The sequence below is a fragment of the Dermochelys coriacea genome, chromosome 2 (genome assembly GCF_009764565.3).
Source record: "Dermochelys coriacea isolate rDerCor1 chromosome 2, rDerCor1.pri.v4, whole genome shotgun sequence".
NCBI classification, from domain to species: domain Eukaryota; kingdom Metazoa; phylum Chordata; order Testudines; family Dermochelyidae; genus Dermochelys; species Dermochelys coriacea.
The window spans coordinates 167,391,529-167,408,445 of NC_050069.1; the positions used below are offsets into that span (position 1 = coordinate 167,391,529).

Here is a 16,917-nt window from a genome sequence, read left to right on the forward strand (position 1 = left end):
GGCAGGGAACGGGGGGGTTGGGGGGGAGCAGAGGAGGCAGATTGAGAGCTACCAAGGGTGCAGCAGCAGCTTGGTAAAGAGGTTTTCCACTTTATTTTTAAAGTTCTGTTGAAGTTTGTTAGTACCTTGCCTGGTTGCTATCACATTTTGGCGATGAGGATGGATCTTCTGCCTCTGAACCCACCTGCACCCTTTCTGCAAAGCCCAGGTGAGCCTCCAATTGCTTTTACTGCCTGGATCCATATGTTTAAGACTTATCTGCTTGCAATCACTGCTACAGAGATTTCTGAAGTAAGAAAACGTGCTCTGCTAATCCACTGCCTTGGAGCAGAAGGGCAGCATATATTTTACACTTTTCCCCTTGCAAATGATAAATATGAGACTGTACTCACTGCATTAAAGAAGTTTTTTGTGCCAAAAGTTAATGTAGTAGCTAATCGCTACAGATTTTGCCAGCATGAGCAGAAAACAGGAGAGATTATAATGCAGTATATTGCTTCCCTGAGGAGTCTGATTGTAACTTGTGACTTTGGGAATATGGCAGATGAGATGACTAGAGACTAGCTCATTGAGAAAACAACCATGCTTCATGTAAGAGAACACTTAATTCTAGAACCACAATTTACACTAGAAAAAGCAATAACCATTGCTGCCCAGATTGAGTTAGTTACTGGTGAAGCCAAAATAATGAGCATGGATACAGGAGTCCAGGCTGTGACTCCTTTGCAGAAAAGTTCACTATCGCTGCAGACAAATGATTACAAGAGGAAAACTAATGGAAAAACCACTGAATCAGCAAATTCAAAATACAGTTAAAGCATGCTTTCGCTGTGGATCCCCACAACACCTTTCAAGATGCACAGGATGTCCAGCAAAAGTAGCTCAGTGCAATCATTGCAAAAAGATTGGGCATTTTGCTAAAGTATGTCGCAGAAACCATGTCAATCAACTGGTGCATGCAGTTACAATACCAGATGTTACTGTGCTCAGCGTGGACAAAATCATTACTGCACATATTCCAGAACAGATAAAGTGCACTCTAAAAATTTCCGCCATACCCTCAGGCAAATCACGCTCTATTCAGCTAATGTAGGACACTGGCTCAACAGTATCTATACTACCTGATTCCATCTATCTGCATTACTTTAAAGATGTGCCTCTTACTGAACCCAAACTTCACTTGGTGTGCTATTTGAAAAAACATATTCCAGTATGTGCCTGCCAGCAATAGTTACTTTTGGTGATTGCTATGTAACTGCAGAGTTCTACATTGTCCACAAAGGCACCCCTATCCTTGGTAGAGATTTATTGGCTGCTTTAAATCTCAGGGTAGTTAATGGATGAATTGATCTTCCTCAGCAAAGCACTATTGCAGTACACACATTAGTTTCAGCTGGGACCTAACACCAGGTTGAAATGTGGAATAATGTGATGTCTGTATGACAGAAGTTATGGCACTTACCATTTTCAGTCAGGGAAGCTGTTTCAAAGGATCTTAGAAAATGTGTTCAAAAGGACATTATTGAAGAGAGAGACTCCTTGGAATGGGTTTCACCTATAGTAGTGACGCAGAAGAAGGATGGAGGCATTCGCCTTTGTGTGGACTTAAGGGAGCCAAATAAAGCTATTGTGATTGACAGTCATCTTCTTCCTCACATAGAAGTAGTATTTGCAGAACTCCGTGGATGTTTTCTACTCTTGATTTGCAGACCACATACTACCAGGTTATGTTGCATGAAGATAGCAGAGACCTCACAGCACTTATTACGCATGAGGGACTATTTTGTTTTAAACGTGTTCCATACGTCTCGCATCTGCCCCAAGTGCCTTCCAAAAATGATGTATTTGATTCTGAAGAATCAGCATCAGTGCTATTTGGATGATATTATCATGTTTAGAAATACTTCTGAGGAGCATGACAATACCCTGCAGTCTGTATTAAACTGCATCAGCAAATCAGGCCTCAACTCAATAGGTCCAAATGCAAATTTAGACAAACTGAACTCTCCTTTCTGGGGCATACAATTTCACAGGCTGGACTAAAACCTGATCCAGATCATATCCTGGCAATTTCAAATGCTTTTCCTCCAACAGATTTGCAAACCTTACGTTCCTTCTTGGGTCTTACCTCCTGGTATGCAAAATTCATTCCCAATTATGCTTCTGTCATTGAACCATTATGGGAATTACTATGGAGAAGTTCAACCTTAGTGTAGACAACGGATGAACAAGCTAGTTTTGAAACAGTGAAATACTTGATTGTACATTGTCCAGTACTTGCACTATTCAGTCCTGTATTGACCACAATTGTAACTACTGATGCTTCTGATTACGAACTTGGGGCTGTCCTCACACAACTTCATGACAACACAGAGAGGACTGTTGCATTTGCTTCAAGGACACTAAGTAATGCTGAGAGAAAATATCCTCCAGTCAAAAAAGAGGCACTTACTTGTGACTGGGCTACTGAAAAATGGAGAACTTACCTGTGGGGCCGCACGTTCAAGTTGCGCACAGACCACAGCCCTTTGACGACGTTACTCACCACGAAAGGACTGGGAAGAGCAGGATATCGTATTGCTAGATGGTCTGCAAGACTACTCTCTTTCAATTATGTACTGGAATATAAGCCTGGAAACCAAAATGTGGTAGCTGATTGGCTTTCTCACTTGCCTTTGCCTTCACCAGATGGTCCACCGGAGGATGAGGATGTAGTAGTTGCGCTTATTACAAGCACTCTTACTGCAGTTACAAAAGAACTATTTCAAGCTGCTTGTTCAGCGTGTCCAATTCAACAAAAAACATGGGAATTTCTGACAAAGAGATTGCCCAATAACCCTAAAAACCTTGACCCAGTTTTGCTGCCTTATTTTAGAGTTTGGGATGAACTTTCTTTGCTCGATGGCTGTGTGCTACAAGGTACACACCAGCTACTTGTGCTAGAAGAATTAGTCAAAACTCGTACACCTGGCATATGATGCTCATCAAGGAATTGTCAGAACCAAACAATGACTACGGGATCTGTATTGGTGGCCAGGGATGGACTCTCAAACTGAAGCATTCATAAAATCCTGTGTCACTTGCCAAATGCATGAAAAGACAGCAGTGACATGTACCCCTCCATTACAGCATGTTCCTCTTCCTTGAATCTGCATGGGAAAAAGTAGTGATTGACATTATAGGACCCTTTGATACTGCTCCAAGTGACTGCCGTTATGCCATCACTTTAATAGACTATTTCAGTAAATGGCCTGAGGTAGCATTTATATCGCAAATCTCTTCTGCTACAGTAATTAAGTTCCTCTCTTCAGTTTTTAGCAGGGAAGGTAACCCCAAAGAACTGGTTTCAGATAATGGTAGTCAATTTACTTCCCTGGAGTTTGAAACTTTTCTAGCAGAGAGGAACATTTTACACAGAAGGTCATCCCTATACTACCCTCAAGCCAATGGGGAAATCGAACAGTTTAACAGAAGTTTGAAAGACAGTTTGCAAATGGCTAAATTGGAAGGATGATTGTGGATAACCTTCACTACTGATTTCTTGCAAGCATACTGGGCTACACAACATGCCACAATGCAAAGATCACCTGCAGAGTTACTGCATGGGAAACAGATGAATACTAAACTGAACATTGCTGGATTGTTAAAGGCATGACCTGATGCCCCAGCTGAGGATGATGTGAGAAAAACAGTTGAACAGAACCAAGCAAAGTATAAGCCTTTCATAGACAAGCGGCTGGGTGCTAAGGAACCAAAGTTTGAGTGTGGTTCCTTTGTTAGAATATGAAAACCTGGAATTTTACGCAAAGGGGACCATAAATTCACAGCTCCTCTTAAAATCATAGAGAAGAAGGGACCTTATACGTATCGACTTTCTGATGGGCGGGTATGGCATGCTTCTTATCTTGCACCTGTCTATGCACCAAGAGTAGATTATGTTAACACCCAGTCTGCATTGGATGACTTCACCGTAGTACCAACACAACAAGACATTGCACTGGAACCGGGGCTTGAGAGACAGCCTGTCAGACCCAGACTACCACCTGTCTGGACTAGAGACTGCTATGTAGTATGTGAAGTGTTTTCAGTGTAATATTTCTGCCAACAGTATAGTGTCTTGTTTCATATTTGTTCCTGTGGTTAGAACAACAATGTTTATTTTAATTCAGAGAGTTTCTTAAGAGAGGAGGGAATGTGGTGTTTAGAGGCTGCTTGTAATTATTAGAACTGGGAGCACTGGCTGAAAGGATAGGAAACCGGAAGGAGGGAGGGGAAGTTGAAGAGGCGGAGTGAGAGCTACCAAGGGTGCAGCAGCAGCTTGGTAAAGAGGTTTTCCACTTTATTTTTAAAGTTCTGTTGAAGTTTGTTAGTACCTTGCCTGGTTGCTACAACACCACACAGTGATGAGACACCACCTCCTGTGCAGACCAGGCTGGAGCGCATTTGAGGCGTGTAGTCTCCATGATCAGCTGTGCTCAAGCTGGCATGCTCCCAATGTTGATCAAACAGAAAATGGGAAATCAAAAATTCCCTGGGGCTTTAGCAGGGGAGGAGCTGTTTCCTGTGTACCTGGCTGCAGTGCAGCAAAGTTGAGAATGATCTCCAGAGTGGTCACAGATGAGAATTGTGGGACACCACCTGGAAGCCAATTAAGACGAATTACACAACGCTGCATCTGCACTACTTCACAGTTGACTCATGATAATCAAATTGAGCGCTACGCCTCTTGCAGAGGTGGATTACAGAAGTCCACATTAGAGGCAATTTAGGTTGGTGTAAAGGGCCCAGTGGTGTAGACACATATATTAACAGGTTGACTTAAGGCAGCTTCCTTTGACCTAACTTTTTAGTATATGTAAGCGGGGGGAATAGTCCAGCTCTTGTGGGGAACTTTCCTGGCTTCTGCACTACCCTGGTGAAGTGGGCTAGTGAAAGGATCTGAGTCCTCGCTCCCACTTCCTTTACCCAGTGGCCTCCCTGCCCTTGAGGACTCCGCTTCCACTCTCCTGTTTGGCAGAGTCCTTGTAACCCCAACAAGGCTGGGCCCAGGATTCCTGGGGGGCTCAACCCCCAACCCTGCTGTGGTCACCTAAGACAGGGGCTAGGGTGTCCCCACTCCGGGGTACTCTCTCTGCACTGGGCACTTCTCTGACCCACTGACCATTACATACAAGTTAAAGCAAATTAAATGCAAGTTATTTAATCAACAATTAATTTTAAAAAGAATAAGGGAAAATGGGAAAGGTTAAGGGAAACACATCAACCCGCTCTGTGGCAGGGAACATCACAAACAGTGTCTCTGGAACGTCCGGGCAGTTCACAGTCTGTTCCTTGTAAGTCCCAGGCCTTCTTCTCAGGCCCTGGCTGTGCTGCAGGGATGCTGTGGGTTGGACGCTTGCTCTGGTGGTGACCACACACTCTCAGGCTCTAAGTGGTAGGACCCGTCTTCCCAGTGTCGCCCTCGCCCTGTCGGGTTACGATCCAAGCCTGGCCTGCAGAGCCCCTTGGCTGAGGCATCTCCCTGTGATGGGCCTGCTGCCCAGGGTCCCGCTCCCTCTCCCCGGCTGCTCACTGCACCCAGCTCCAGACTGCTCCAACCCCAGCTGCACCACTCTGTTTCTGCACTTCTGCTGCTGCTGCTCTGCCTCCAGCTCCCTGGACTGCTTCTTTGGCCCCTCTGGCTCTGGTTGCTGCAGCTCTGCCCAGGACAGGTCTGCTCTGCAGGTTGCTTCTGTGACTCTGCTCCCAGCACTGACCTGCTTCCTGGGCTGCTTCTCTGGCCCTCTGGCTCTGGTTGCTGCAGCTCTCCTCCCAGGACAGGGTCTGCTCTCTCTGGGCTGCCCCCTGGTCCCTCTGGATCTGGCACAGCTCTGCTCCCTAGCTCAGCTCAGGCCCCTGCTTTCTCCTTAGCTCGGCCCCACTCTGTCTGGCCATGCAATTCCAGCTCACACAGAGGACGGGACGTCCCTGGCCTCCTGATTAGCCTGCCTGCCCTGTCATCCAGACTGACTTTGAGCATTGGCCTCTCCCCATTGTTCCTGGGGACTGTCAGTCTCAGGGTCCTGATTTCCCATAGACCCTTCCCCTTTTAGTACTGGGAGCTAGCCAACCAAAACACCCCCACTGAATGTTAGTAAGGGGGCAACCGTCCCCTTACATATAGACCAGGCCTAAAACTAAAAACGTCAGAAGAGGTCAGTGACTTTGGATGCCGTGGTTTTTGGATGCCCCAGTTTGAGACAGCTTGGGCCTGATTTTCCCAAGTTCTGAGCACCCCCAACTCCAACTGAAATTGAAGAAATTCTTAAACACAACCCTCCATTACTATTAACTGAAAAGTCAGACCATAGCTCACTTTGTCAGATTTGGGTGGCCCTGTGTAACAATGTTTCCTCACAAATTCATACAGCTCCTGTCCACCATGATCATATCTTTAATGACAGTGTTGGCCTGAGGATTTGGGTGAAGGAAAGTGAGATTATTCTTTATATACAGTGAATCAGTTAAATATTGGAAAACCTGAAAGAGGTTACAGAAACTGTGAGTCTCCGCTCCCACGATTCTCCTATTTCAGAAGTAGAGCCCAACTCTGTGCTAGGAGACCAGGCATAGTTACCAACTTTTTAAAACAGTGTATCAGGAGAATATTCTCCAAATAAACCAGAGACCTCTGGGCTGCCAACTGCTGGAAGACTTTGTAGACATTCTGGTGAGTTTTAGCTCTTATCCTGTATAATGCTCTAGAATTGTTTCTTTATATTTGTTCTTATCTTGGATTTGAGTGTTATTCTTTACTAAGCGTGTAGTTATCACAGTACTTTCAAAGCATTAGACTTTGGTATTGTACATTACTCATTTGTAATTTGAACCTAATAAGATTTACAACAGTAGTGCCCTATATCATATAGATTCTTTTAGGAATTGCTAGCATAGTGTTTACAGTGGTGACATAAGTTAATTGTTAATACTCTTATTGCAAATTAATGCGCTACTATTTCCATATATAGCTGAAAATGTACATGTTCTAGCAATTGTACAATTAATTTCTATCAGGACTGCAGTTTTTTATATAGAGGTATAGCATCTTTGATACCTCAAAGTTTGTTTCATTTTGTAGTGAGAAATTGTAGTGCCAGATTTGATATTTGAAATGTTTGGGTTTTTGTTAGTAACTTTAAAGTTTGGGAAAAGAATTTTATGGATAGAGACAAAAGAGAGAATTTTTTGCTGCTTAGATTTATACTGCCTTAACAGGCACTAACTGGAAACATTGTTGACAGTCAGTCTCGGCAGTGAGTTCAGGAAATTTATTAACATAGGGAATTCATTTCTCTGTCACCCCTAGAAGTGAGAGCTGAGTCACCGTGCTGTGGCAGTGTGGGAAAGCTCGCATTGCCACTGCCTATGCTATCCTGTGGATAAAGAGAGCACTTCAGTCTCCAGAAGTTTTCAGAGGCACTAAATTCACCTGAGATTTTTCTTTCCGAATTACGGAAGGGGGAAATTTAAAGAAAAAACAAACTCTTCTTTTCTAACAGCTGGGATGGGTGTGGTCCTAGAAGACTGGAGAAGGGCAGAGATAGTATCTATCTTTAAAAAGAGGAACTCAGAGGACCTGGGAATTATAGAGCAGTCAGCCTAACTTCAATACCTGGAAAGATACTGTAACAAATTATTAAACTATCACTTTGTAAGCACATGGAAGATAATAGGGTTATAAGGAATTGCCAGCATGGATTTGTCAAGAACAAATCATGCAAAACAACCTAATTTCCTTCTTTTACAGGGTTACTGGCCTAGTGGATAGGGGGAAGCAGTAGATGTGATATATCTTGGTTTTTAGTAAGCTTTTGATATAGTATCACATGACATTCTCATAAGCAAATTAGGGAAATGTGATCTAGATGAAATTGCTATCAGGTGGGTGTTATATTTTGGGGGGCAATCCAGGGATTGTGTCACTGCCTGCCCTGTAACTCTGGGTGCCTTAAATACTCTGTTGCTGTGGCTCACAGCCTGGACAACAACAGCCACCAGATGAACGTGCAGTATACCGCATGTCTGGGCACTGTGCAGCCCTGGGTCAGTGCTCTGAGCCCAGCAGCCAAATAAGAGAGAAAAGTGTAGAGATGGTTACAAGCAAATAAAAGTGAAAACATGCACCCAAGAGTCTAAAATTTAATCTAGCAAAGTACAGTCTTTGTTTGTTTAAGACAGTTTCTCTCACCGATTATTCTCTGTCGAGCATGGCTGACAGTCTACTAGGGCCTTTCACAGAAGTATAAAGTGCTGGTTTCCTTGTTGTCTTAGGTGAAAGATAAAGATGGACTTTCTCTGTGTCCTTTATATTCCCAAAGAATTGTCTTTGTTCTCAAAGTTAGGAAGGTCTCCTGGGGATTCAATCCACAGTATCTCCATGGGGTACAGGAGCCATGTTAATTCTCTGTCTCTCATGTTTTCACTAACAAGGTCAGCTCCCAGACTGCTGTGCTGGGCATCACAAAATGGGGAAGAGATGGCCAGCCCTCTGTAGAGATAGAGGTGGTTAGGGACTATTTAGAAAAGCTGGACGTGCACAAGTCCATGGGGCCGGACGAATTGCATCCGAGAGTGCTGAGGGAATTGGCGGCTGTGATTGCAGAGCCCTTGGCCATTATCTTTGAAAACTCGTGGCGAACGGGGGAAGTCCCGGATGACTGGAAAAAGGCTAATGTAGTGCCCATCTTTAAAAAAGGGAAGAAGGAGGATCCTGGGAACTACAGGCCGGTCAGCCTCACCTCAGTCCCTGGAAAAATCATGGAGCAGGTCCTCAAAGAATCAATCCAGAAGCACTTAGAGGAGAGGAAAGTGATCAGGAATAGTCAGCATGGATTCACCAAGGGAAGGTCATGCCTGACTAATCTAATCGCCTTTTATGATGAGATTACTGGTTCTGTGGATGAAGGGAAAGCAGTGGATGTATTGTTTCTTGACTTTAGCAAAGCTTTTGACACGGTCTCCCACAGCATTCTTGTCAGCAAGTTAAGGAAGTATGGGCTGGATGAATGCACTATAAGGTGGGTAGAAAGCTGGCTAGATTGTCGGGCTCAACGGGTAGTGATCAATGGCTCCATGTCTAGTTGGCAGCCGGTGTCAAGTGGAGTGCCCCAGGGGTCGGTCCTGGGGCCCGTTTTATTCAATATCTTCATAAATGATCTGGAGGATGGTGTGGATTGCACTCTCAGCAAATTTGCGGATGATACTAAACTGGGAGGAGTGGTAGATACGCTGGAGGGGAGGGATAGGATACAGAAGGACCTAGACAAATTGGAAGATTGGGCCAAAAGAAATCTAATGAGGTTCAATAAGGATAAGTGCAGGGTCCTGCACTTAGGATGGAAGAATCCAATGCACCGCTACAGACTAGGGACCGAATGGCTCGGCAGCAGTTCTGCGGAAAAGGACCTAGGGGTGACAGTGGACGAGAAGCTGGATATGAGTCAGCAGTGTGCCCTTGTTGCCAAGAAGGCCAATGGCATTTTGGGATGTATAAGTAGGGGCATAGCGAGCAGATCGAGGGACGTGATCGTTCCCCTCTATTCGACACTGGTGAGGCCTCATCTGGAGTACTGTGTCCAGTTTTGGGCCCCACACTACAAGAAGGATGTGGATAAATTGGAAAGAGTACAGCGAAGGGCAACAAAAATGATTAGGGGTCTAGAGCACATGACTTATGAGGAGAGGCTGAGGGAGCTGGGATTGTTTAGTCTGCAGAAGAGAAGAATGAGGGGGGATTTGATAGCTGCTTTCAACTACCTGAAAGGGGGTTTCAAAGAGGATGGCTCTAGACTGTTCTCAATGGTAGCAGATGACAGAACGAGGAGTAATGGTCTCAAGTTGCAATGGGGGAGGTTTAGATTGGATATTAGGAAAAACTTTTTCACTAAGAGGGTGGTGAAACACTGGAATGCGTTACCTAGGGAGGTGGTAGAATCTCCTTCCTTAGAGGTTTTTAAGGTCAGGCTTGACAAAGCCCTGGCTAGGATGATTTAACTGGGACTTGGTCCTGCTTTGAGCAGGGGGTTGGACTAGATGACCTTCTGGGGTCCCTTCCAACCCTGATATTCTATGATTCTATGATTCTATGTTCGGACTTGAGACAACCTCTTCTGGTTTAGCTTGATAGCTCTGTTTATGGCTAATACGTAAATGGAAGTAAATGCCCATTCCCTTGTCTAGGACAGCCTTGTCCTATCCTATCACCTTTACCTAAGCTAGGCTGTCTTAGTCTTAAATATTTTCTAGTGACATTATACAGAGGGAATTCATAACATCATGTATAAGGTTAACGTGCATTTTACAATGCTATTAATGACCAATGTGGTGTTTCTTTTCAAATGGTACCTTACAAGGCACGTTTTGTACAAACATCACTGAAGTAGTGTGTAAGGTTTGAATACAGAAGTGCTAGGATCACACATGCCCCCTTACAAAACTCCAATAGGATCAGCCCCTGGCTGAACCATATGCTTTGGGTCAGAACCCTCCTGCCTGGACAAGGCATCAGCCACAATATTTTCTTTCTCCTTAATATGTACAATCTCCATGTCATATTCTTGATGCTCCAGCACAGTAGCTTAGAATTAATGCCTTTGGTTCTGTGTACTCAGACTAATGGAGAATAGTCGGTTAGTACCCTGAATTTCCTGTTAAAAAGATAGGGTTATAACTACTTGACTGCCCTCATTATGGCATAACATTCCTTTTCTATGAGAGTAATTCTGCTCAGTGGGTATCAGTTTCTTGCTTAAGAAAGCAATGGGGTGTTTTGTTACTTCCCCTGACTTCATTAAAGCATCACCTAGCCCTGTGACAGGTGCATCTCCATAGAGTTCAAACACTTTGTCAAAATCTGGACTGGCCAGAACAGGCTTTTCAGACAAAATTTTCTTGACCTGATCGTGACACATTTTTTTTCTCAAAAAGAAAAGGAGTACTTGTGGCACCTTAGAGACTAACAAATTTGTTAGTCTCTAAGGTGCCACAAGTACTCCTTTTCTTTTTGTGAATACAGACTAACACGGCTGCTACTATGAAACCTGTCATATTTTTTTCTGAAGCTTAAAAGACCAAGGGGCAAGGGGAACCTGATAACGGTCTTCAAATACGTTAAGGGCAGTTATAAAGAGCATGGTGATGAATTGTTCTCCATGTCCACTGAATGTAGGACAAGAAGTAATGTGCTTAATCTGCAGTGAGGGAGATTTAGGTTAGATATTAGGAAAAACTAAACTTTCTAACTATAAAGCATAGCTAAGCTCTGGAATAGGCTTCCAAGGAAGGTTGTGGAATCCCCCTCACTGGGAGTTTTTTTTAAAAAGTCACCTGCCAGGGATCGTCTAGGTTTACTTGGTCCTGCCTCAGTGCAGGGAACTTGGTGATTTCTCAAGATTCCTTCCAGCCCTACATTTCTATGATTCTGTGGAATCCAGGTCTCTGAACCCTAATCCCTACTGCCCTTGATAACCTTGAACATATACTGAAAACAGGACAGTTTCCTAGATGTCTGGATGTACCATTATGATAATTAACAGTGACATTTCTTGTCCAACACAGATAACCCACTGGCACAGTCCATACTTTTTTGCCTACTTTCCTACAGCCAGTTCTTTCCCAGCTCTTCTTGCTGATATATTGTCTGGTGGCATAGGATGCGTGGGCTTCTCCTGGGTAAGTTGATCATGGCAGATGTTGCTGTGCAGCACAAAGGCCTATCCTGCAAAGATTTAAGCATGTGAATAATTTTACTTGGGGTAAGCAGTCAGTACTGAAGTCAATGGTAAAGTTGACTCATGAGCATAATTGTTTCATAACAACTATGGAATGGCTCTGATAATGACAATCTTCCACCTATGAAAACTTTCTATCCAAAATATAGGGGGGGTCGGTAGTGATAAAATGGGAAAAACACTCTATCAATTCTCGTTTCCTAAAAGGACACTACCAGTAACAAAAATGAGCTCTTAGTAGTTTTACCATCATGATATCCTATTAATTTAATAAAATGTTGTTGCTATGTGAAAGCAATAGGGGACACAGACTAATCAATTGACAATATAGGAGGAAATAGTGAAATGAATATACAGAAAATCCTGTCAGATACACAATGTAAACAGAAAAATATTTGTTTTCTTCTAATCTCTTTCATGTATATTCATTTTAGGTGTCACAAATAACTCATTTTTAAAAATTCTAAAGTGAAGTTACTTTTAAACTAAGCGTCCTTCCAAACAATATTTTATTCTGAAGACAAGGTTTTCCAAGCGGAGTGGTGATAGAGGGAAATACAGGCTCCTGTGTTAAAATAAAATCATTGGCTGGACTGGATGTCTCGGTGGATTGATAATGGTTTATAGAACCTTTCAACTCTTGATCACTCTCTTGAATGCAGCCCAAATTAGCAGGGACTGGAAGTTGTTAGTGACAAAATGGTTGTTTGCTGGCCTATGTGACAAGAGTTGATGAATTCATTCAGTTCTCAGTGGGAAAATGGCCACACTAAAAAAACCCATAATCATGATTGGCAGTGTGTACGGCCATAGAAATGGCATTACTCTTCCCAGACAGTACTGAGACAGTATGGCCAGGCAGCCTGGCAAAACCTGTGTGGCTGCCTTTGTTCTACCTAATTTGCAGATACAATGAGCACCCTCCTGCACCATCAGCCTGGGAGCTTTCACAGCCCCACAATTGACTTACAAATTAAAATAAACAATGAAGTGATCTAATAAACTCTTCATTAAGCTGTTAATATCCAGCTGTGAGAAGATAGGGTACTGCATTAGGACCCATTCTGTCACTCTTATTCACGGAGAACAGTACCCTATTCTATACTTGTACTTGTACCTTCCTCATGACCATAGTATCTGAGCACCTTCCAATAGTACAATAATTGATGTAACTGATACTGTATTTGTCACATATGGTTCACTGTCTTTTTCATCCTTTCCACATGAAGAGAATTGTGTGTGTCGTGGACTGTTTTGTTTTTGGTTTGGGGGATTATTTTAAAAACGTATGTCAGTGGGACTGTTCAGAATAAGGCACTACTCCATGTGAGTAAGTGTGTCAGAAGCAGACTCTTAATTTGACATTTAACATCATATGTGTAAATAAGACTATGGTGCAGTGATCTTTTAGTATGTAGTAGGAGTAAGGTATGGGCACCCCCGCATGTGAGCATAGCATGGCGGTTACCTCAAGCAATTTTTCCTGCGATTACTGCCACGCTGTGGTCCCACTAAGATTTCTCCACTCCCCACTACTAGAAGATTGAGGAGATAAGGGAACTCCCTACCCTGATCCTGCTGGATGGGCAGGTGGGATGACTCTTCACTGACACTCTCCTACCTCCTCTGCAGCTTGCTTCCATGATCTGTACAATGTGCCAGGTTGGGCAGAACGCAGGGACACAAATGAGCTCTCCTAATCTGAGTGTTGGGAAATACTTGTGGGGTCTCCAGGATATGTTTGCACTGCACACTCAGCCCAGGTTCTGACTCAGGCTTGAGCCCAGTCACCCACCCTTCCATCCACACACAAATCTGTCTGACTCAGGTCAACAAGCACTCAAGACCCAGGTCCTAGGACCCTGCTACAGGGGTGGATCAGAGCACTAAGACTCAGGTCCAAGCCCTGCTGTTTTGTAGTGTGGACTCAGATCAAGCCACAGGCCCACGTCAGAAGGTCTGTGTAGTGCAGTATGAACACAATAGCACAGCTGTGAGACCTGGATCTGGCAACTGTAAACTCAAGTTTACAATGCAGTGTGGATGCTCAAGCATGGACTTGGAAACACTAAGTCCACAAGTCTCCCTCAGAGACCAATGTTTGGCAACTGTTGGTAAATGTTAAATTTTAAAAGGCAAGCTACTGTAGTTGGTTTATTCCCTTTGTTTCATTCCCCAATATAGGCTGCAAGTCCAGCTTGCACAGAGCTGGAGACAGTCATGCTGGATTGGCTGGGAAAGATGATTAATTTGCCTGAAGAGTTTTTAGCTGGGAAGGACAGCGAAGGTGGAGGAGTCATTCAGGTAAGACAGAATGAGAAAACAGACCGTGCAGTGAACGTGCATGTCCTCATTGTTTAATAAAGCCTTCAAACCAAAGCCCTAATGAAGGGAAGATCAAAATGTTTCTGCTTTGTGGAACCCCTTCAGATTTAATAGAAACAGAGACAGGCTGTAAGAATGAGCGTAAGCCTTTATATAGAGAAACTTTGCATATGATGATTACTTACAACTAAGAGATCAACATCCTTCTGCTCCCAATGAAGGCAATGGACTTTTTCCCTTGATTTTAGGAGTTAGAAAGGGTCCTAATTCACTTACAAAGTCAAGTTTGTGCAACAAACATTTGAATTGAATATCTGCATATAGTCTCTTGGCCACCACATTTCATAGAATAAATAGAAGGAAATAGGGTCATAACATTTTCAATGTCCTACATGAAGGGAAGTGTATTAAGAAGCTTGGCTGAGAGTTTGGTCTTTGGTCTTTTTTGTATATGATGTTTAAAAGGTGAGATGCTGATGTTTTATCAAGAGAAGGTGAACTAGAGAATTGTCTCTGGTCACATGGGTAACACCTTCATGTGTGTAACAATGCGATACAATGTGCGGGGTATGAGAGTCCTATTGTCACGGCTGAAATACATGTGGTGTGTAGGCACGAAGGGTATGTCCATGGTGTAGCTGGGAGATGTATTTCCCAGCTCAGATAGATGTACGCACACTTGCTCTGATAGCTAAAAATAGCACTGTGGCCAAGGCAGTATAGGTGGCAGCTCAGGCTAGATGCCTGAATACAAACCTGGGATCTCAGATGAGATTGTACTTGAGTGGCTATCCTGTCGCTGCAGTCACACTGCTATTTTTAGTGCATTAGCTTGATCAGAGCTAGCATATGTACATCCACCCAAGATGGACATTACGCCTCCCAGTTGCAGTGTGGATGTACCCTAAGAAATGTCATGATTTCAGGTTGGAGAGTAGACAGAGATATAAGGGGAGAGTTGTATTTAAACTCTTTTATACACTCTTATACAAAATGTTTTCTCATTATCAAGTGTAACCTTACCTTTGAACTATATGGCCTTAAAGATTTTTCTTTGTTATGGATACTGTATTTACACCCTTAACTCCATCTCCATCTTTTTTTTTTAAGCTGAGACTTTTCTTTATTGGGCAGTTTTTTTTTTTAAAGTGTAGCTCAGTGCCACCCTGATATATATTTCTTAGCCTGGAAACTCGACTCTGGTCAGTCCTAGAGTTGCTACCTTTAGCTCAAGCAAGCACCAAAGTAAACACTACTCTTAGTCCTCTTTGTCTAGCAATTCTCACTCTGTCTGCAATAAATCCTCGCCATGTGAAAGGTGACAGCATGAGGATATGAGGCTGGCTCTCCCCAATGCACTGTTGTTCTCTTCTTCTCCTAGCTGTGCATCCTTATATGGTGACTTTACGTATATGGGGAAACTGACAATGAGGGATTAAATGATTAACTTGGTGAGGTGGGGGGTGCATTGTGATTTAGCAGACTATGTATTGGTCTGGGAGTTTTAACCAGCCTCTCTCTCTCTCTCTCTCACTGACTTACTGTGTGGCCTAGGGCAAGTCGCTTAACCTACCCGAGTCTCAGTTTTCCCATCTGTAAATTTACCTGCCGTGGGAGAGTTTTGAGACCCAATGAATACGTCTCAAACACTTTGAAATCCATTAGTAAAAGGTGCTGTGTAAATCCAAATAATGTTAAAGTTACATAGTGTGGAAAAGTGATAACAAAACTCAGAGGTACTTGTCTCCCATCCTTCTTCTCCATCCAATAGGGAACACACTTCTCCCATGATATCTAGACTCTCCTACAAGATCTAACATATGAGGAAGAATGGCTTTGTCATTAGGGAAGTGGACTGGGAATCAATAAATTTGGGTTCACTTCCTGGCTCTGCCACAGAGTCCCTGGATGACCTTGGGCAAATCATTTAGAATATCTCTATACTGGAGCTAGACTTACTTGTGTACTAGCATGATAAAAATTGCAGTATAGCTGTGGCAGCATTGCTAGATGCCCAAATACCCTTCTTGTGTTTCAGATGGAACTGTACTCAGATGGAACACAGATGGAACTATACTCAGCCTGCCCCACCGCAGCAGCTATGTTTCTGTTTTTAGCATGCTAGCTTGATCAGAGTTAGCATCGGTATCTGTTTCTGAGCTGGAAATTACATCTTCAGCTTCAGTGTAGGCATAGCCTTAGTCTCTCTGTGCCTCCATTTCCTCATCTGTAAAAAAGGAGGATTATAGCACTTCCATAATTCATAGGATACAGCAACTCTGATATGGGCACTAGCAAACCGACATCCAAGTGATATGAGATTCCTAATGTACACACAAGCTACTTTTAATAACTAAATCAAAGCCTTGCATGTCAAAGGAAGCAGTTCTCATTGTAGCTAACAGAACAAAACCAAAAAAAGGAGTTTCTTGTTCTATTTATTTATTTAGATATGATTGCAGGGAGGAGGAGTAGGAACCTTTTCAAAAAGTTTAAAAACAAGGGGGTTTTTTTGCTTTGGTTTTTAACCCTCCTATCTCACAAATGCTTCATTCAACCTGCCACAAGCTCTCCAGGAAAATTCTACTCTGGCATAAGATCCCACATGTTTGCCTGAAAACTAATGTTTACTTCATGATATTAGGGTATGGTTAAAAACATTTGCACTGGAAAGCAATGTTCCCTCTAATTTTTTCCATTTATGTGCGGAATAAATTTTGTTATGTGCACCAAGGTATGTGCAGATGTGCACCACCAGTAGAAACAAAAAAAATAGATATAATATATAGTTTTTTAAAAGTTACCATAGGGATAATTACTCCAG

General features: G+C 43.1%; 1 protein-coding gene across 3 annotated transcripts in view; it reads left to right on the top strand.

The window, feature by feature from the left end:
- The window catches only part of DDC (dopa decarboxylase), a 113,989-nt gene that overhangs the window by 31,729 nt on the left and 65,343 nt on the right, over positions 1-16,917 (top strand). For all 3 annotated transcript variants that reach the window (XM_043508634.1, XM_043508635.1, XM_038392382.2), the window contains exons 4-5: positions 11,596-11,709; positions 13,953-14,072. In XM_043508634.1, coding sequence (XP_043364569.1) covers positions 11,596-11,709; positions 13,953-14,072 — 234 coding nt within the window. The remainder of the gene's footprint in view (positions 1-11,595; positions 11,710-13,952; positions 14,073-16,917) is intronic.